This window comes from Lissotriton vulgaris, chromosome 3_1 (genome assembly GCF_964263255.1).
Source record: "Lissotriton vulgaris chromosome 3_1, aLisVul1.2, whole genome shotgun sequence".
Lineage (NCBI taxonomy): Eukaryota > Metazoa > Chordata > Amphibia > Caudata > Salamandridae > Lissotriton > Lissotriton vulgaris.
The window spans coordinates 1,820,139,210-1,820,162,377 of record NC_141689.1 but is presented as its reverse complement, the minus strand read 5'-3'; the positions used below and the strand labels follow the sequence as shown (position 1 = coordinate 1,820,162,377).

The 23,168-nt window shown below is 42.4% G+C and overlaps 1 protein-coding gene across 2 annotated transcripts in view; it reads left to right on the top strand.

Moving 5' to 3' along the window:
* Positions 1–23,168, top strand: part of TTC29 (tetratricopeptide repeat domain 29) — a 1,168,725-nt gene that overhangs the window by 735,144 nt on the left and 410,413 nt on the right. For both annotated transcript variants that reach the window (XM_086963296.1, XM_086963297.1), the window contains exon 8: positions 15,493–15,584. In XM_086963296.1, the coding sequence (XP_086819422.1) occupies positions 15,493–15,584 (92 nt within the window). The remainder of the gene's footprint in view (positions 1–15,492; positions 15,585–23,168) is intronic.

The window sequence follows — 23,168 nt, the reverse complement described above, 5'->3', positions numbered from 1 at the left end:
TAGAACATGCTGTTTTCATTCTGTGGGAACCCTCCTGGTTATGTTCCCTCCCCCTGATAGGAGCCTGTTTCTCATCACTTTGCGTACTTGAAGAAGCTGTATCAGGATGTATAACTCTGTCCATACCCCATGTTTGGCCATTTTCCTATTTACTATTTGTTTTCCAACTTAAATCATCTTTAAGGGTTCAGAAAACCCATTTATCCTACATGGTTTTGGCAAATCAATCTGGACTCCGTCCCCAACCTTAAATGTGATAGGCTTGACATGTTTGGAGACATCATGCCCCCTTTTGTACTTGATTTGTTGTGCACTTATTCTCTCTGATACTTTATCCCTAATACCACAGACGTCTGTATTTTTTAACCACGAAGAGGTCAATTTTGTTCTGGGTTCTCTACCCTTGAGATACACAAAAGCAGAACCTTTCGTGACACAATTAGGCATAGTGCGATAGGCCCAAATTGTTTCTGGCAGAAACATGGTTGCTGATACTTCCATTACCTTTGCTCTCAGCAAACATGCTTTTACCACCCTTTCTACTCATCCATTTGCTCTTGGACAATATATAATGCAGCTTTGAGGTGTTGTGTTTCTGGTGTCCCTTCTTCATACAATAGACCCCTGAGAAAACAAACTATAGTTGCTGGGTCAATGTGCTGCACGCACCTCAGTGTCATCCAACTTGTGTGGTAGTCTGCCAAAATAAGAATGAATCTCTTTTTAAGTGATATGAGATTCACTGGGCTCATTATTTCTAAGGCCAACTTTGTCCACTGTGTGTCTGGGACTTCCACAGGTGACAAAGGAGGTGTCCTAACTTGGGTGGTTTTTTTCACTGTTAATGCATTCAGAATATATCTGGACCCTTGCTTCTACCATGGTGTCCATGTATGGCCACCAATATTGAGAGGTACTTTATTTTTTGGGAGACTGCGACCTAGATGGTCCGCATGAACAAGATTGATAATATGTTCTCTCATCCCTTCAGGGGGTATTATTTCTATCCACAGTACAGAGATTTCCCTTCATTCTTAGTTTGCCCTGACCTCCTAAAATGTGTGAATTTCACTGTGAACCCCATTGCGGTGGGCTGCAATGGGGTTCATGAATAAGCTTGGAAAGTCTACTTAATTTGTTGTCATCTTGCATACAATTTTGCCATTCAACTTCATATGCACTGACTAATTTGAGAACGACCTCATCATGTGCTCCTTCACTTCCAGGTTGGGGAATATCTAAAGGTTTCCTGGAAAGGAAATCTGGCACTGTATTTTGGTTACTCTGAAATTGTACCCTTCTAATCCTAATATTCAATGGGATATTCTAGGTGTGGTCTTCTCCGAACCCTTAGCTGTAAATGTGTATAATAAAGGTTTACGTTCAGTTCTGATCGTGAATGGTATGCCCCAAAATAATATCTTGAAATGACGGACAGCCCAATAGCAGACTAGGGCCTTACAGCGGAGTAGGTTTTTTCCATGCCCTTTTTAAGGCACTGGGAACACATGCTACAATCTGCTCCTCCCCATCAACCAATTAGGTGAGACTAGTCCCCAGATGAAGTCAAGTCAAGTCAATAAGTCTTTATTTCAACACAAGTCATAAAAGACAACACAGTAAAACAATAAAAAAAAAAACATTTCATACTTGTTACATCCTAGTATTCATAATGGCAAGGGAAAGTTTGTTAATTAATCTATCCAATCAATGTGTTATACAGGGTGTTCCAAGCACAACCATTAAAAAAATATATATATTGTGATCTTAAAATTTTATAAACCATTTTAAAATATGTTACATAATTAGCAGCTCATACTTTCTACTATAAGGGCCAGGTTAAAACAATGCAGTCTACATTAGTTTGTTTATCTCTGCGTATTGACCACATCCATTTTAGAAACTTTGCAAGTGTAATTACCATGCTATCAGTACAATCTGTTTTTAAAATCCTAAGTGCCACAGTGCCACTATGGATGCCTTTCTGTATGCAAATTGGCCTTATCCATTTGTGGCGCGGGGCTTTATATGCTGGGCATATAAACAAAACATGAGCTAGAGTTTCGGATTGGGCTACAGAGAAAGGACACAGATGGTGATCCTTGTTAGTTGACCACTTGCTTATGAATGTATCGATAGGAAGGGTTCCTACCCTGTATTGATGGAAAAGTTTCCTATCATTGGGGATGGTAATAAGGTCCCAATATCGCTCGTATGCAGGCATATGTTTTTGTTCCAAAAAAGCCCTGGTAAGTGATGCGTCAGTGTGTTTCTGAAATTCCCTTTGGGTTATATTAGCCCAATACAGCTCTTTTAGGGCCTTTCGTGAGGGAAAGATATTTTCTAATGGGTTTTCCCATAGTTCCACCATTCCTAAGGCTTTATATTGCGACTTGACCTGTTTAAACCATGATATTTTGCCCCCTGTGTCCATATTTCTAGTTTCTAGGAGCGCTGAAGCATAATGAGATAGTTCAGGCGTAACCCATAGCCTCCTCCAGTATGCGACTGATCTAAAGCTAGCTATGTCCTGAATTTTCTGACAACCCAAGTCTGTGTACAGCGGTGTCAATGGTGTTGATTTTGGGAGTCTAGTTATGCACCACAAAAATGTATTTTGTGCATTTGTCAGGGCTGAGACATCAGACACCCCCCACAATTCGGCCCCATATAACATTGAAGCCCTAACTTTCGTGTCATATATTTTTAAAGCTGGGGCTATTGGTTGAGTAACTGATGATCTTAATTCTCTCAAAAGGACACCTGCTAGCTGTGCATGTTTTGTAGTTAAATAGGTCATGTGTGGCTTCCATTCCAATCTAGACCCCAGTGTAATGCCCAAATAACTAAAACAATGAGTCTGTTCTAAAATCTCACCATTCATAAAGACTGTGCCCCTCACTTTCTTGTGTCTGTGCATTACCATGAATTTAGTTTTTGACACATTGATGATTAGACCATGGTCTTTGCAGAAGGCCTCAAAACAGCCAATTGCTTTTTGAAGCCCTTCTTGTGTTTTAAAAATTAGAAGGGTGTTGTCTGCGAACATTAACAGGGGTATTGTGATGCCATTTTGTTTAGGTGCATCTGTGTGAACCTCCCTGTAATATTCAATAACCCTGTTTATGTATAACGTAAACAGAGTTGGTGCCAGGACGCACCCTTGTCTAACTCCCCTTTCTGTTTCGAATTTATCGGTAACCTGGCCCTGGTTGCCCCACCTAACCTGTGCATAATTATTTTCGTGAAATTTGATCAAGAAGGTGAGGAGTTCGTGTGGCATACCTTGCTCATGAAGCACTCGCCACAGCCTGGTACGCGGGACAAGATCAAAAGCCAATTTCAAATCGACAAAGGCTGCGTAAAGAGTGCCTCCTCCAAGGATTACCCATTTCCAATATATAGTAGAAAATCTAAAAACTTGATCCACAGTGCTCGTAAAAGGGCGAAAGCCTGCCTGTAGTGTGGACATAACCCCAGAATCATCTATCCAGTTCTGAATCCTATGTAGTACAAGCCTAGCCACCACCTTCTGAATGCATGCAATTAGGCTGATTGGCCTATAATTCGCAGGATCAGCACGATCCCCTTTTTTGAAAATTGGGATGATTTCGGCTCCCCTCCAGACGTCTGGTATCGGGGAGCCCCTGGAAATAGAGTTCGCCAACAGCTCTAAGTACGGCACCCATACCTCTCTACAATGAAGAAAAAGGTCTGCCGGAATCATATCCGGACCCGGGGCTCTTCCTCTCGGGATTGTATTTAAGGCGTGTTCGATATCACTCCGACTAAACACTAGCAGAGTGGTGGCTGCATAGTTTATAATAGGATCCAGACTTTCCGCACTTGCCCAGACGGGGTTTGCAATCTGTGATTTAAAATGTGATACCCAGCGTTCGGGTAGGACAGAGTTTTCTGGCTGGGGCCTGTAAGATCCCTTGCCCCATTTCACTAAATTCCAGAATCCTGTCATATTTCTAGACTTGCTTGCCTCATATAACTCTTCCCAGTATTTATTATCCCAGGTTTTTTTGCTTCCTGCTCCTCCCCATCAACCAATTAGGTGAGACTAGTCCCCAGATCTTTATTGTTGGCATCTGTGGTTATCAAGGTAGTTTATTGGGATCAACCTTCCTATAAACTATGTGCTTTAGTTATAGCCAACTTCACTGATTCAAAAGCAGACTGGCAGTGTTTGTCCCAATTGTATTTTGAGTTCTTCTTCAGTAAGTTTTGTAGGGGTTCCACAATGGATGCATAGATTTTGACACATTTGGAGTAATATTCGGACAGCCCAAAAAAGGACTTGAGGTCAGCCACATTGGTGGTATCTTCTGTTTTCTCAATGGCCTCCATCAGGTTAAGTTAGGTTTAATACCATCTCGAAATATAGAATGACCTAAGTACTCCACTGAACCCACCCCAATCTGCCATTTTCCTTCTTGATGGTGAAACCTGCCACTCTTAGCCTGGACAAAACAGTTTCAATGTGGCATTATATCCTTCCTCATTCGTACCATATATTAGAATGTCATCTTGGAAACACAATGTGTTTGGTATGTTTTTCAGTACACGCTGCATTATCCTCTGGAAGGCAGCAGCAACAAAGGTGAGCCCAAACAGCATGCATACATATTGGTAGTTACCCAAAGGAGTAGCATATGATGTAAGGTGGCATAGGAAAGGGTGCCACTCTACCTGGTGGCAGACATGCTGAAGTAACTTGGTTCCCTTGCAACATAAAGACTTCATGAATCCTAGGAATTGGGTGACTGTCCACCCATATTTGCATTTAGGTTCCTCAAATCTACACATATCCTGATGTCTTTTACTGGGGACTTGGTAGTGATGACAACAGGAGCTAACCATTGAGAGCTTTCTATGGGTTATATAACTCCCAACTTTAATAATCTGTCTAACTCATTTCTTAAGGAATGTTGTATAATATAGGGAATTGTTCTCGCCTTGTGGATGACTAGCTTGGCCTGGGGTTTCAATTTTATCCAGGGCAAATAATCCTATAACATATCCAGTCCCTCAGAAAAAAACTCAAGGGGAATTATCACAGACTTCCCTGCCACAGATAAAAGGATCAACCAAAATCACTGGATCAGAGCTGTTTGGGTCTTGTTTGATGCCTTATCTTTTCTGATGGTGCCACCCTAGTAAATTGGAGCCCCTTTGTGCAATGTATTCCTTACCAGTAATGTCTTTTAAACATAATTCTCATAATAGTCATTCCCTCTAAGGGAATGGCGACCCCATTCTAGTTTGATGACTGGTTCTTCAAGTCCTTTTGCTTTTTCTGGGAACAGATTAGAAAACACATTACTATTATCAATTAGCGTGTATGGTGAACGGGAATGAGCAAAAACTGTGATAGGCTTGTTATCCAGAGTAATTCACAAGAAGGAATTTTCACATTTTCTTTATCTCCTTGTAATTGGAAAATTAGTTTCTGTTCTTCCTGTGATTCAGGTTCAACCACAAGAACTGGTTTGCTGTATAGGTCCCGGCATATCCTTGCGAAGTGACCCATTTTGCTACACTTATGACAAGTAGATGTTTTGGATTGGCAATTGGAGCTATTGTCAGTGGCGGTTGGTGGCACATCACTTTGAGGGGCTACAAAAAATATACAAATAACAAATCCACATAATCCACATATATACACATACACATATATACATATACGCATAACACATACACAATAATATACTCATATACTCATAAACGTAAATATACACATTAATATAATCCCTTACCTTACACTGCCCCTCGATGTTCTGCAGTACTTCCTCATTCAGCACGTCTTCTGAGTACAACGCCCATAGCCAACTCTCTCATTATGTTCTAAAGCGTCTTGGTTCACCGGAGCGGGCTGGTTCCATGCACTGTAGGCCTGTGCTGTGCCTGCTCTCCATCCAGCTGTCCAAGAGGTTTGAATTGCGCTTGTCGGTTTGGCCGTAGCAAGCTAGTCGGCTAAACCAACTTACACAATGCAAACTTGAGTTGACACACCCCACTGCTGCCAATCATTGGCAGCAGTGACGCACTGGCCCTGTCCTCGTGCTCAGTTTGCTGGCAGGAAGTGTCAAAAACAAAATAGTAATAAAATATTTTATTACCATTTCATTTTTGATGCCACTTTCTTCCAGCAGTGTGGGGGGTGCTTCTTCGCTCACAAGGAGGACCTATCGCTGGCTAGTGGCAATGTGTCCTATGCTACCACACCTGTAACAATTAGGTTTGTCATTGCCAATAGACTGATTCTTGTACTTTGTTTCCTTGTTGCAATCTTTTTTACAAACTACATGATCTTCAGGACCTTCAACACATACTTTAATCTCCTTGATGCAGCCAGCTGTGTGTTCCACACTTATGGCTATATCTATAACTGGTTTCAAATCCTGGTTGACTACCTGCAATTTTTCCTGTATGTTAGGATTGTTCATGCACTAACTAGCTGGTTTCGTATGAAGGAATCAGCTAGCATGCCAAATTCATGTGTTGGATAGAGCTCTAAGAGCTGCTATGTACCTGTTAACGTTCTCAGATTTTCCTTGAGTTCTCACAAAGAACTTGTGTCTCTCCAGGATGACATTTATTTTCTTCCAAAATGCTGCTCCAAATGGGTGACTGATTTGTGGTACACATCCACCTCCTCATCCCCTTCATCCACATCCTCTTCTTGTAATGCATCAGAAATGTCATCATAGGTTTTCCTCCCCTTTACACCTAAATTGTGAAGTAGAATGTCACAAAGAATGCAGCAGCTGACCCAACGGCGCCGCACCTAAAATCCAGTTCCAGAGTAAGTCTTTAAAGCTTTGTGCTGCCAACCCCAACGTCAGCTGCTGTTTGACGTTGCTGTGCTTTCCAGATCAGAAGGATACTTTGCTCAATTGTTTGCGGAGGCGCAACAAAAAGAAGTCCAAAGAGAGTATTGCCCGTGTATATAGAAAAGTTCTTTATTTATTTTTATCCGTTCTTTTAAAATACAAATCACCAGGCACTTTACAACAAAGATCAGCCAACGTGTTTCACTCCCTTCCAGGGAGTTTCTCCAGGGCAAATAAACAATTTTCCGGAAACATAAGGTTGGATCCTTCAAATTCTTGTTCTCAATTAGTATCTCTTTTTCCTGCCCATCTAGTAGTTCTTATGTTAGTCTGTTGTGAGGGGCAATGTAATCTTCCCCACATGAGTTTTCCCGTTTCCGGTGTTGGGAAATTTTTTAATATCTGGGAAGTTGGATCACTTCCTTTTCCTGACCTTGTGTAGAGGTACTGTCGTCGTGAACCTGTACGAGTAGACGTGGCCGTTTCACCGTCGCGGCATGGATGGTCCAAGCTGGATAGTAGGATGTGTTGCTTCCACAATGATGTACATTTCCCACCCCCAGTTGCCATGAGGTAGGATTCAAATAGTCTCTTCCATTGCTTCCATGGAAGGTTTGGCTCTACCACCTTATTCAGAAAAAAGGGAGATGTGACATACTTGCTGCAGCCATGTTGGAACAGGAGAGCAACCCTTGATGTGAGAGGAACAGATGTGGGAACAGAAAATTGTACAAATGTTTTACAAACGTTTACTTTTCCTGGTAAGCAATCAGAAGCAACCAGCTTCTCAAGGTAAAAGCACTACTTTCCAGAATACATTTCTATACATTTCTTCCAGTATTTCTGACAGCCCTCGTTTTATGTTCAGTGAAGGCGTGTCACATATAGAATACCACTTACAGGCTCAGCACTCTCTTCGCAGTGCTCCACCTCCTTAACACAGAAGAGGTATGTCAATTCAATCAGTCTTTATTCGATAATTTTCCAATCATAAAAGATACAATACATCATAAAAATGTAATTAAAAAGATTATACCGCAAAAACATACAGTCTTAAAAAGATTAATATATCATTATCGAAAGACCCTGACAATATTTCATTGAGATAGCTCTTAAAAACAATCCGCATAAGCATTCCTTCAGAAGTTTGAAGAAAAAAAAAGTAGGAACCACTATAAAATAAATAATAATTCATGGAGAAGGAATATTTTTCCTTCGCAGTGCCCATGCCCAGCTAAGGAATTTTGCAACAGCTATAACAATATCAGATCTGGTGTTTGTTACCAAAATACGCAGTGCTACCATACACGATCTTGTACCCAGGTAAGCGCAAAGCGGCTTAAGCCACTTGCGACGAGGGCTACTGTAGGCACTGCACAAGAAAAATACGTGACTAATGGAGTCTTCCTGTGATGAACATGATGGACAGTTAATATCTGGAGCATTGTTCCAGTTTACAGTGAAATTTCGTAGCTGAAAAGTGCCCTATCTGAGTTGGTGGTATAGTTTCCTGTCACCAGGTTTCGTAATCAGATTCCAGTAGGCCTCTGCTTCCACAACAAACTTATGTTCCATAAAGATACCTGTGAGCGAATTACTATCCACCACCGATAGGGTCTGCTTAGTAATCATATCCCAATAATACGCTTGATATTCATTTTTACTGGGAAAAGTATTCCCTATCGGATCATCTCACAGGTGTCTAAGCCCCATATCATACAATTTACGCTTAAGCTTCTGGAGCCATTTGATTTTTGCAGATGAATCAGTGTTCCTAATATACATTAGAGCCTGTGCATAAGTTACCAATTCTGGAGTGGTCCACAGCCTCCTCCAGTAAGCTAATGGTCTAAATCCCGCCACCTCATCAAAGGAGGTACAGCCTAAATCTAATAGCAAAGGCCTGGTAGGGGCAGATTGTGGGAGGGCGGTCAGTGTTCTCAGAAACTTGTTTTGCGCCCTAACTAGGGGTGATAAATCTTCTAACCCCCAAAGTTCAGCACCATATATTATGGAAGCTCTGATTTTCCCATTGTAAATTAATATAGGTGGCCCCACCGGTTTTGTAATTGAGAGTTGGTGTTCTTTTAATAAGACACCCGCTAACTGGTTATGCCTTCAGACCATAACATCCATCTGTGGTGACCAGTTCATTCTCTTGCCCATAGTCACACCTAAATAGGTGAAGGTGTTGGTTTGTTCCAGGGGTGCACTATTCAATTCTACTCTGCCTTTAACAGATTTATGTTTATGCAACACCATGAACTTTGTTTTGTCAACATTAACTATTAGATCATGGTCATTGCAAAAATCACTAAATCTGTCGAGGGCACGTTGCAGACCCGATTGAGTTTTAGATCAAATTAATGTATCGTCTGCAAACATTAATATAGTAGCCCTTAAACCGGCTGGAGTTGGTGCATCAGTTGGAAAACTTTTGTAATAACCAACTACTTTATTTATAAATAGGGAGAATAGGGTAGGGGCAAGGGCACACTTCCTTATTGACAGGGAAACGATCCGTTAGTTCGCTGTCCCCACCTTACCTGGGCATAATTCGCCTCATGGAGTTTAATAATGAAAGACAAAAGTTCGAGGCATCCCAGTCTCCTTTAACATGGCCCATAACTTATGGCGTGGCACTAAATCGAAAGCTGATTTTAAATCAACAAAGGCTGCATAAAGAGTCCCCCCTGCAAGAATCACTGTATTCCAATATATCATCACAAATCACAAAGGCGCCTTGACGCCCGTTGGGCAAAGTTGCGCATTATAAATTGCTTTTCATTCATTCATTCAAATCTGAAAACTTGATCAATGGTGCTGACGTGGGGTCTGAAACCCGCTTGGTAGGTAGACAATATATCCTGATCTATTACCCATTCATTAACCCTACCTAGCACAAGCCTAGCCACAATTTTCTGGAGAGTATTAATTAGGCTTATCGGCCTGTAATTGCCTGTTCTAGCACGGTCTCCCTTTTTTATATGGGGACAATTTCAGCCACACGCCATGTATCTGGGATTTGTGCACCTCTAGCAATAGCATTTATGAAGATAAAAGCATAATCTGTCCAGTTCTTCCTGTCCAGTTTATAAACATCGGCCGAGATAAGAGGAATGTTAGAAATGAACATTCAGTTTGCGACCCTGTCAGACACAACTTCCTTGGGAAAACCCACTCGGGTAAAGTTCCCCATCAGGGCCTTTGCCACTGTGGGTGCAGTATTAGTACTCAGAGGGATTGCCTCTGGGTACCTAGTGGCATGATCCACCAGAACCGGATGAACCTGCTGCCTGATGCAGTCGGGGGATCTATAGGCCCTACAATGTGAATTCACAACCTCTCAAAGGGGGTGCTATTGACAGGAAAGTGATTATAGGGGGCTTTAATCCTCTGCCCTGTCTTACAGCTGGCACACAAGTCTTACTGAGGAATTTGTGATCCTAGGCCAATTGAAGTGAGGGACAAGCCTTGCAAATGTCTTGTTTTGGCCTATGTGTCCTGCCAGGAGAATATCATGAGCCAGCCCTAATAGGAAGACTCAGTAGCATTGGAGGACCATGAGGGCCCATGATGCCCCATGCGCAGGAGCCTTAGGCTAAGTGTACAAGAGGATGTCCCCCCAAAGAAAGTGGTTACTACACAAGGTGTCACCTGCTGCTTGGGCTTCAGTCTGTTGCTCATGCCCACAAGGGTTGAACACTCCCTTTGTGCCCTACAGACCTCCTCCTTGGTGGATCCTTCTTCCACATGCCATTCAGAAAGCTCACGCAGGTCACCAAGGGAAGCAATGTCCTCCTCAGTGGACTCCTGGGCAGTCAACGCAGGTGCCCCATTCATTCCACTGGAGGTACATTCAGTTGCTGGTTTACCATGCCCTCTGCCTTTGCCCTTCTTAGCAGGTGGCTGGGCCATTATTCCAGGCTCCAACCATTCTTGATTCCCTTTCCAGGCAGCCATGGACCTTGCCGTGACACAGATCCACTCAGGTACTTCTAACATCTCCACATCAGCCTTGAGCTCCACTTCCTTCCAGGTTTTGTGTTCCGGGTAATTACCTAACAGTTTACAGGCATGGCAGGGCTCACTGTAACTTTCAGAAGACTTGAAGCTCCCCCACTCAAATGGAACAAGGACCACAGGATACCCTATCTGTTTTCAGCCACTACAACCTGGTGGAATGCATTAAAAATTACCCGCCCTGAGGAAACTAGCTGACTCCTTACCATAGTCCTACTGGCTCCTGTATCCCTCAGAGTCTCCACACATTGCCCATTGATGGTGACCCATTGCCAATACGTAGTAGTATTTGAGGGCACATGGCTCTTAGAACCATCTCACTGTCAACCAAGTACACTAGGATACCCCCTGTAAACTGCCCCCATTAACTGGGACAAACTCCTACCCCAGTACTCTGCTAGCCGTCCCTGAAATCTTTCCTCAAGTGGGAGGTGGTGGTCTTTTTGTTCACTTGGTATCCCCCTTGTAGTGTCAATACTCGTAGCATTCATAGCACTTGATGGGCTTGGGCTGCTGACCTTTGTCAGGGTAAGTTTTCTCCTGGTGGCCAGATTGGGAATGTGAACCAGACCCTTTACCCTGTAAGTTGTTCTAGGGGCCTTTAAAGAACTTAGTCTTTTTTTTATTTCCCTCCCCTTCTTCTGGTGGGAAACCTGACCACCTTTTTGGGTGTCTGCCCCCAGGTATCTTTTTGGAATCTCTGGTTCTGGACCAGAGTTCTGCCTCCTCAGCAAGCTTCCTGGAGTCTGTAACCCACTTTCACCCAGGTGTTGGTGCAGCTCTGGACAACAAGTATCTATAATGTGCTTAGTCAAAAAACAAGTTGCAGCGAAAGTGTAAACACTCGATCCATTGAGCGGAGGAGCAATATAGGCAGAACTCTGATTTTTCACCTCAGATGCTCGAGATTTTCCTATACAGCGGAAAGCAGTGTGCATAAGCAAGGTACTAAGTATGGATTCCCAGTGGGAGCACAAGCTGTAGTAAGGTGACTCAGGCTGTATCCCTCTCAGTAGGAGCTAATCAAACAACACGGGGCAAGAATGTTCTATAGGCACCTGAGTAGACACAGATATCTCAGTGTAGTTGACACTTGTGAAGATTGTCTTGTAGATCACGTTGAGTGAATCATCTTGTTGCAGGAGTGTCACTTCGACTGAAATATTAATTGGGGGTGATGGTACTGTTGACACCATATGGCGTTTAACACTCATCACCAGTGTTACAAAGTGAAGTCCATGAGACAAGTAGCTATTGAAAGAAGTTTACTCTAGTAGAATATGCACCATCACATTTCCAGTCAGATGGGCAGCTTTCAGAGTCTGCAGTGGAACCTCAAGGATGGCAGTTGGTAAAAGGGAATATTCCAAGGAGAGGAGAAGGGAGGGGAGAATAGGAAGAGAAATACCATCAGATGGTTACAACAACTAGTTTTAACCACTTTGTAATTACTGATTTTTTAAAGCATGATTGTGTACTTCACATACCCTGGTTGTTTTATGCAAAAGAGTAGTTTACGAAGCTAGGTAAACCATAACTCTTTGAGAACCCTACTGGTATTAGTACATCTATCAAAGAGATTGTTAAACATCTCTTTTGATTCAAATAAATTCTGCCATAGAGCAGTTGGGGCTGTCAAAGAAAATGGTGTGAAAGTGCATCTCACTACCGACCACTACCAAGATGGATCCCTATCTGAGATTCCTATATAATGCACAGCAAAGGTTTTACCCCACATGGTTCAGATTTAATATTGCACGATATCTAGTGTGATATCAGAAGCGTGCATCTAGGGCATTAAATCTTGCTTTCTGCCTGTGTGTTTCAATATCTGTGCAATCAACTTTGCATGTTATTCTCTTTTGATGATGCCCAAACTAAAGCAATGCAGAGTTGCACTTTTTTATCTTCAGCTACTCCCCACTGAACTTGTCCGTTTATTGTATTTAAGTTCATACAGGCGGCATTAAGGCTTAGAAATCTTATGGGGTCAAAACTGGACATTCTGTTTTCATGGATTGATATCGGAATGATCTACATTATGAAGCCATTTTTAAATGTTATTTATTGTCTATGTATCTATTGGAACATATTTTAATTGCTTGGGTGACTTTTATGGCATTAAGTCAAATAAAGAATGTTCTGTCTGCCTGAGTAGTTTCATACAGCAAGCAAATAGAGACCACAGTGGATGTAGAATCTTCCAATTCCCATATTTCTGGCTATTTCACATCTGCCTGTCACTCCAATCTCTTCCCTGACGTTATTCTTCTTGCCCATCCCCTGTATTTGGTATGGTCAGTCATTATATTTTCTTTTGTGCCCTTGTATGTCCTTGCGTGCTACCTTTCATTATGGTGTTCCTAAAATTTCTATTTTGGGTCCTCCTTCTTTAAATAAACTTCAACATCTTCAAAACGTCTTACTTTTATGGTACTTTGCTTAATATTTTTCATGCACTTCTAAACTGATAAGTCCCAGATCTTTATTTTTAACTTGTCTGCAAGATTTCTAAAATATTTAATCAATACTTAATACTAGATGGACACTCAATTGACCTACATTCTATTAAAATGGCCTTTCTGTCTTTGGTCCTCATCGTGGGGGCCCTATAATACTGATTTGAGTGGAAGCCTGAGTTTCCGCCTGAATGAGTATTACAAGTATTGTGTTACTGCCACGTTCGATATTACTGCACATAGTTTTCCAAGGTCAGATTTGGATGGGTGGAAAATGTCCTTGGAAACTTGGGTTCTCAAATCATCAGTGGAAATGAGTCGTTTACCCAGTTAAGTCCCATTCCACAGGGGAATTATTATATTACCCTGTTTATTTCTCACACCAGAATTTCTGATCCAGTTATGAGAGATCTCATTGCAAAACTGCTGCAACAGGAGTTTTGCCTTACTCAAAATGTTTCTTTCATCACCAGTGGTGGCAATACTGAAGTGAGAGGAGGGACAGGGAAACAATCATTTAAAAAACGTATCTGAGTAAGGAGCCACCTCGGTTCTCTTCTCCCGCTCTCCTCGTGTCCCAGAATGCACTGGGACACAGGCTTCCCACTCATTCCTGGCACCACTCTCAGGGCCGGCTTTAACACTGGTGGTGCAAATCTTTGTTGGTGCCCCTCCCCCCCCCATGACCACCTCTGCCACGGATTCCCACACTAGCACCCTTTAACAGTGCCCCTTAAGTCTCCATACCCACTGTCTCTCAGATGAATTTAGTTTTATATCACTGCTTATACCAGTGTAAGGTTTCAGAGCACTCTACATCACATGTAAATTGCACAGAGCCAATCATATATGTGTAAATCAGTGTAGAGGAATTTTTACATCAGACAGAACTACAAGGTGTAGTGTAGGAGTGACATTTCTTCGCTACTGGTAGGCAATATAGTTTGAGAGTCCTTATTGTGGAAAAGCACCAATTCCCAATTTAAAACAGAACATCATTGTTAGGGGTTCTCTTTAATAATAAGAATTGTTTTCTACCCAAATGAACCCTTTTGCCAATATTAGGATAATGAAAGACTGGGCAAAAAACACATATGTAGCTCTAACATATACCTTGCAGTTTGCATAAGAGCTCAATGTTCTATATTAGGATTTTGACTTATAAACGACACGAAACAAAATGAGCTCTCTTACAGCAGCATTAACCCACTGACCTATTTACATTATGTACACTTTGTCATCTGCATGGTACACGTTCTTAGCAGCAGGCATTTAAACCCTCTGCCCTACGTTAGGACGAGTCAAAATTTCTACTAGGCAAACCTCTGGTCTCTTTCCAGGAAGACAATTAATCACAGGAGTTATAATGACATTTGAATTGATGCCTGAAAATTGCTGGGGGCCAGGAACGCAGCAGCAGGTGCTTTTAAAATGATAATATACTTACAAAAATGATGCCCCCACCCCAAGTCAGCGCCCGGTGCGGTGGCACCGATTGCACCGCCGTACAGCCGCCCCTAACTGCTCTAATGCTATGAGAGCAGCCAAGGTTTGGTCTGAGTGGTGTGGTTTGGCGCTCAGACAGTGCCTAGGCACCTGTGACGTTCTCCAACCCAGCTGTGCAACACAGCTGAGTTGGAGAAACCTAAGTGTGCATGTCTGTTTGGCCGGCCTAAGACAGCCGGCCAAACAGACATGCGCACTTAAAGAGCGCCTACCACTCCTCCCTGCTCTGACTGGCTGTGCCCCTCCCTACACTTCTGGCATAGGCTCAAGTGGACTAGTGGGGCGACGCACCTCCACCATTAGGGAGGAGCCGCACCTGTATATGATGCTTACGTTTTAAAATGCTTGTATATATCTGTGTTTCACTCACTTTTATCTCTCTTCACTCTTTGTGATAAGATCATTGCTGCTGCTGTTTTCCTTCAAGTCCTTTCTCATTTCATATGTAGTGATTTGAGGTAATTGTTAAAACACGTTCTAAATATAAAACGAAAATGTTTTTAAAAAAATTGAGACGATGGTAAAATAAAAGATTGCTTTCGAAAATGTATATACATTCCCTTCAGTAATCAAATATGACTATCGTAAAGTAGGAAAAATCTAAGTATAAATGAGAGCTAAAATTGTGCTCCCAATCTAATTGAATGTTATGTGATCCGCAGACGCTGAACACCTATATGAAAATTGTGGAAGAACTGAATGATATTGTTGGCCTAGGACAGGCTTACGAGGCCATTGCAAAATCCTTGCAGAGGTAGGTTAACACACCCGTGTCTTGCTGTCGCAGCTGCTCCATCCATCTGTGAAGGATTTCAATTGTTAGTGGTCTGTCGCTTCCTATTTTGTAGCTGCTTTAATTTTTTGCGGTGCCCTTCACGAGTGACCCTTTCATTGTGAGTTATTTTGAGCAGCTGAGGGCTTGAAAAGGGCAGGTTTCGAGCAGTTTTCTTTTATGCTCCTGTATCACGGTCACTGTATGTTGACATTTGTAGAGTGTATAAAAATATCTATTTAAAGCCCAGACCAGCACTAACTAACGCCACAAAACATACTCTTTAGGTAGGAAGCTGCACGTCTCAAAACCCATGCAAATAAATACTGACCGAACCACTTTTATTTAATGTTGTATCTGACAAACAAATGTCTCGCTGCGTTGTTTTTTTTAAAAAGTCGACAACTATTTCTAAAATGTGTAATTAACAGTAGGTCCAATTTTTAAGCAAAAAACATACTAAGGTTCAAGGTGTGTTTATATGAAGACTGGTGGTGGAGTGTAGTATAAATTAAGCACTCTCACTCTCTTCTAAATTAAATTAATGTTGTCTGTTTGATAGAAAAAAACGCCTCAGTGAGTTTCATATTCAGGTTGGCAAATGAGACATTATACATTCTTTGCTCTAAAAAAATGCTACGGAGTAAAAACATTGAAGTCAATGCATGAAATTCTAGAACATTCTCCCAGATCTTTCATTCTTACACCAAATTCATTTATCTAAATAATTTGAAGGCAAGCCCTGAAACCTGGGGCGCGACCACCAAGTCCCTCAGAGGCAACCTCTGCTCTGGTCTGTTTGATTTCTCCACTCTGAGTAAATGATTAAGTTTTCATGCATTGGTTCAACCCAAATCTGTGTTCGCTCGACCGCATCCTCTATTGATTACTTCTACTGCAAACAGTAGGCCAAGTGCGGTATCCATAATTGGACAGTTGTCAAGGGATGAGGGTGTTAACCGGCCCCTTTTCCCACTGGAAAAGTGGAGCCACCTAGATGCACAAATATTCTGCACTGTTTCACTTTCATTCTCCGGACCAAATAGTTATGTGTCTCAGAATATGTGTTTTAACTCTCCAAGGACTGGCTGAATGGATTTAACGATTGTGCCATATAATGTTCTCTTCAGGTTGCACCTGTGCACTGCACACAGAAAACGGTGACAACTGGAATTAATATTTGTCTAACATTATAACCTTGCTTTATATCTCCTGTCAATCATGCGCCTTGTTCTACCTAGTAGCATCTGACCCGTTTTCTTTAAAACTAAAGATGTGTCTGGAAAAAGGGCCTGAGATGCCAGATTTAGAGTTCGGAGGTCATGTAAAGTCCACCAATTTCTAGAAAAAGGATTATATTAGGGGGAGAGTCCACAGGCTGGGTTTTCTTCAGCACAGGGATTATGTAATGGAATAAATTCCATCAGTGAATTATCCTGCACACTTAGCTCTTCTTTCAAAACTCAAAGGATTTTCAGTTACCACGCCATTCTAAATCTGACACTAATTCCTCGTGTCCCATGGTTCAAAGTTTATATTTTGTTCTCTTATTTATAAGACCCTAATAGTGTTTATAAATTGGTTGAGGCCGATTTCAGGATGGAGAAGGTATGATCCCTGCTATATTCTTTTTCTTCAGCAGTACATTGTGTGCCCTGCCCGAACTTTTCCACATATTGTTATGCTGTGAGGCAGAAATGGCAGTTGAATATTGCTATGTTGGGAAGGACCCATAACTGACACATCACATCTGCAGCTGACAAGGTTAACAGTTACAATTATTTGCTCTAAAAGATCTCAAACTATGTTTAATGCAACTGTCAATGCGTGACTCCCTTCGTAAGTGATCACCAAAATGTTCACATATTTACAGGAATCCTTTGATTTAATCAAGATTCACAGGAACCTGAAGAGATAACTGGTCTTTGTTATACAAAGGGTCAATTTGTATAACCGACCCCTTTACATTTACACTGGGTCCTTTCATGCGAGGATATCCACATAACTAGTTTTTGGTTTTTGTAGAACAAGTTAATTTTGTATACTAATAAATCTTAATCAACATGTATGTTTAGTCTACTGAGGTGGCTTAAATTCATAAAGTTGGGCACCAATTACATTCAGGAGATTGCCACCGGCTGGGTAGCACAGAATTGTGTGGTGCACCAACTCTCCCTGAAGGCTCTCTTAGACATCCTCATGTCACAGACAGTTGTCAACAAACAATACGTGATTTGCATCTGTAAACCTCTAGATGAAAGTGGGTAAATAGATTTGCTTTTAATCTGAAGTTTGCTGAAGTCTGAGGTCGACAAAACTCAAAGTATGCCACTTGTCTGCTCTACGTGGCAAAGAGGTGCTAAAATGAAGGTACCACTCAGAGGGAGATTGCATCAGAATCCAGGTGAAAGATCATGGCATTACAATGCTTGCAGACATGTGAAATGGGTGCTTCACTACAAGCACCCATCAAATACTTTACAGAGATTATAAAGGACGGCTACACTCCCAAATAACAGTGTGACTTTGCAAGACTGTTACTGTCTATGTCCATGTTATTTTCAAGCCCCCCCCACTTCTTTCTGTCAGAGAGCACTAACCTTGTACTTGAAATTCAACAGGAGTGATGCACTCTTGCGTTTCTTTCTGCATCCTTAATGACCAAATACGCAAGAATATCAGCACCAGTAGTAAACAAAAGGTAACAGCATCAAAGACAAAACAGACACTGGATTCCACCAATCAGATATGTCCCATTTGCTGGGCACTGAGGTCTGCAAGGTATAGTGGGTTGTCTAAAGTCAATAAGAGATATGTTAGTAACTGACCACAGCCGTCCTACACTCTACTGTAACAGCAAATGGATACACGCTAGTGATGGGTCTGGGTCACTGACTCTCTGCACTTTGATGTGAATGTGCTAGTCCACTAATAAACACACAAGAGATGAGCATCTTAAATATGTGCTCCTCTACTGTTTATGTTTGAATTTGCTGTCTACCTCAAGTGTTATCACTAGGCAGTCATGTGGAAGATTAGCTACAATTTTTATTTGACTCCTGTACCACTCTAAACTATTTATAAGCATTAATAGTCTGTTATTCCTAATCTGACAATTTGTATACATACATTATTGAAACTCTGGACATATTATGCATAATTAAAAGGCATAACATTTGCGGCATACTTTTAACTTAAGAATCCTTTGAAGGATAAAAATCTGACTTCCCTGTTTTTATGTATAAGAAATGATAAGCTTGTACTGTCAATCTATATTGTATTAGCATGATGTATCAATAAGACCCGCGCCATGTTGATATGTAGTTGCTCAGTCTCAGTCGAGATCACGTGTTATTCCTTGCACAAATATAATGAGTTATAGTGGACAGCTGAAAGTGAACTGTTCTCTCTGTGTCCCGACACCCAAGGTCGCATCTGGCTTCATGCTTCGATAAGTACATTCCTGGAGGCTCCGTGCCTACACTCCCAAGGACCAAGACGAAAGGGAGTCATTCTTCCTGACCTCCCCAGTAATGAATAGCTAAAGCTTTGAACCAATTATGTGTGCCATATATGGTCCTTCCTTAAGGCCACCTGAGCCAACTTGTAACTTTCCATTTTTGGTGACTTCATGTGTTCACTGAAAGTATATCTGCCTGGTTTTGACTGTAAACCAGTAGTCTTCTGTGTGGTCCTTGAGGGGTGAGGTCAGGAGAGGCTCCTCTGTCAGAGTCTTTGTTGATAAATGATTGAACCTTCTTCACTGCCAACTGACTGATTATTGGTAATTGGTATGGGGGGGCTTATTAGTAAGTATAGCTCCATAGGTTATTATTTTTGGTTACAACACCTTCCAGTTCTGTCACAGGATAACTGTAAGCGATAGCAGTAATCCTACAGCCTCAGAACAGTTCTAGCTTTTTTTTCACAACATAGTTCAACTTTCAAAATATTTCTCTGTATTCCCAATACCCTTGAAAATACTAGAAAGGGGAAGCAACAGTTCAGTACAAAGGACTTCTCAGATCCCCGTAGCAAGGTTCTGGGTTGCAGCAACATATCACAATTTTCTATAAAATACGCCTTGGGGCATGAAGAAAGTTACACCCAATAAACTAAGATGTTAAATGTATTTTATATAGCGCAAATCACCTTCAGGCCTCTGAGCGCTTTTAGAGAAAAAAGTGACCAGAATCACAGACGTCAACTGGTAACACAGGCAGCATATTATACTGTGGCTAGCATCTCCTTGAATAGGAACGTTTTAAGTTGTTTCCTGAAAGTAAGGAGGACCGGTTCCCTACGGAGGTACTCAGGTAGATTGTTCCAAATTTGTGGGAGCATAACAGAAAACGCTCTACCTCCTTTGGAATTGGTGGTGTATCGGGGAAGGACTAGGCGGCAGGCCTCAGATGATCGCAGTGTCCCGCCGGGAACATATTTCTCCAGGCGTTCTTTTATGTACACTGGAGCTTGGCCGTAGATTGCCTTGTGGGCAATACAGAGGCCCTTGAATTGAGCTCTCTGTGTGTTGGGGAACCAATGCAATTTGTGTGAAAGAGGAGTGGCACGGGACCTTCTGGGAAGTCTGAATATGAGCCTGGCCGCATCATGTTGCACTACCTGCAGTTTCCTAATAAGTTTCTGGGGGAGGCCAATATAGAGGGCGTTCCCATAATCCAGCCTAGAGATACCAGTGGCAGATACAATCGTCTGTACTGAGGCCGTTGACAGAAGTGGGGCAAGTTTCCACAGCTGCCTCATCAGCCCTATACAGGTTCCTACCACCGTGGACAACTCTGAGTCAATTTTTATCCCCAGGCTTTTTACGACCAGGACTAGTATGGGGCTGTGCCCAGTTCTGGTGGCCAAGAAAGGTGACACCAAGGGCTGCCTTTTGTGGGAATGACCAGCACTTCAGTCTTATCAGGATTTATTTTCAGGGAATTGGCAGTCATCCAATTCACTGTGAGTCTCAGTAGCTTTTGCACCGATTCCTGAGCCTGACTAGAGTTATGAATCCGGATGAGGAGTTGGGTATCATCTGCTTAATTGAAGACCCGGCAGTCCATATGAGCCAGGGTCTCCACCAGGGGTTGCAAGTAGATATTAAAAAGGAGCAGGACAATGCAGAGCCCTGGGGTACGCCGCAAGTAAGACTGCTCTTAGCCGAAGCATGCTCACCCAACTGAACACTTTGAGTCCGGTCTGATAAAAATGACTCTAGCCATTTATATGCTCAAGGCAGAAAGACGGGACAGCAGCTTTTTATGGCTAACCGTGTTGAATGCTGCTGATAGATCTAATAAAATCAGGGCACTTGATTTTTTGCTGTCAGCCAAAATTCTGAGCTGATCAAGAACAGACAGAATCACTAGCTCAGTGATATGATGGGCTCTGAAATCCGCCTGTCGAGCACGGAGTAGCTGATGGTCCTCCAGATAGGTTGAAAGTGTCCTCAGTACATGTTGTTCTATCACTTTCGCCAGGAAACAGAGTTGGGAGATAGGTCTATAGTTTTTTTTTTTTTTTTTTTTTTTTGGTGCAAGACGTTTATTAAGTACCGTCAAGTGTACACAGCATACTGCCACAACCCGGAGGCCGGCTGCTATAGTGCAAATCGTCAATTAAAGAAAAAGATGGTCAATTAACAGTCCCCACATGCAGAGCTGTAGAACAGCGCATTAATGTATTAACAGTACATGCAGAAGGAAAGCACATCAATTCGTCTCACTTTTGTTATTTTTTGAGAAACTAAGAGAACAGAACAAACCCTAAGCATGTGCAACACATTAGTCACAGTAGGGGTGGTACCGCGTGGTAGCCGTGTGGCCGGAGGTCAGTCACAGTTCATAGTAGGATGGAGATATGCGAGGGGGGCAGTGGGGGGGGGGGGGTTGGAGTGACAACAGAGAAGGACGAAAGTGCAATATCTGATTATGAGGTTCATTGAGCCTTCGGACCATCCCGCATTTCCTCACAGGGTCCGCCCCCTGGTTCCCCATAACAACAATTCCAGCTCATACATCATCAACATGCGAAGACTCTGTTATCAAATAGCATTGCAGCGGGGCCCAGATAGCCGTGGGTCTGGAGGAGGGTGGCAGCAGCTCTGCACACGTATGAAGTTGTTCCTGGCAATACACCAGGTCACCCATCCACTCCTTAAATTTGGGCGCCCTTCCCCATCAACAGGCCACCCTACGTTTGGCCAACAACAGAGCCAACGCCACATATTTGCGGTGAGCCGCCTGTAGAGGTTCGACATATCCCAACAGAGCCATTACAGGGGAGGGCGATACCGGATAGGTCTATAGTTCTTAAGGGTGGAAGCATCATCACCTGGCTTCTTCAGCAGGGGGGCAACCCTGGCCTCCTTTATATTATCAGGTAATGCATAGGGAGATCGGTAGTGGTGTATCCAAAATGGATAATACCGCACATACACAAATAATAGTAAAATGGACAATAATGCTGTATAAGTGAAAAAATCTTTAGTTCTTAAAGACGGAGTGCTACATGGACCACTATCCCCCACTACCAAGAGGGATCAATGTCAATCATGAGATAGACAAATGAACAACCAAAGAGAAGAGGTCAAAGAGAGCACAATCCTGAAACACGTACACGAGAAACTAATGAGTCATACAGTATCCACAATACTTAAGCTGTGTATTTTCTGTAATTTCAGTTTTAGGACAAGACAAAAGAGAAGATAAAGTTCATGTTCATATTGTCATTTGAAGATCCATAAAATAGAGTTGATAAAAAACAGCCGACACGTGTTTCGTCAGTACTATCAATCTGTACTCAGACTTTTTCAAGGCTATAAAGAAGGAATATCCCGGCGCATGTAACCTCATGTCATATGCATATGATAATGACAGTAAGACTCAGGAATCAAAGTAAAGAACAAGAGTCCATACCATCCAATAAGATCATCCGGAGTGTAATTGTATAGAATGTGGCAGGTCAAAGTACCAACTCGAGCTCAGCGAATGATAAACAATCCCCACATATGTTTAGAGGTATTTTCAATAAGAGTGAGCAATACGGGCTCCATGTAAGGAGTGCACGAGTAATATTCCACAGTCGGTCGAATGGCAAAATCCTGAGTCGTGATATTATAGCAAATGGAGCACAGCGCAAGCGTAATAGCAAACTGCTGTAGCCTGGCCTCGAAAAAGGTTTAGAGGCGATAATGTTACAGATGGCACCACATGATAATGACGCCTGGAAAAACCACATTCTATACAATTACAGATGACTTGTATATCTAGCTTTTTACAGAAGGCACATCAACATTTTGAAAATGGACAAAGGGGGCGCAGCCCCCCTCGCAGGTAATGGAGACAGGTGCAGGCCGGTATGGACCAGTTAATGGCAGCGGCCCAACGGTGGCTGCAGGCTCACATTTTTGCAGGTAGGTTTCCTGCAGCTGGCAACGATTGGTTGCCTGGGGTTGGCAAAGAGTCTGCCTGGGCGGCTTGCAGAGGCGGCAGGACAGCTTAAAAGGATGTAGATCAGCCTGAGGAGCACCTTGCTGCCTGCCTGCCTGCCCCTGGG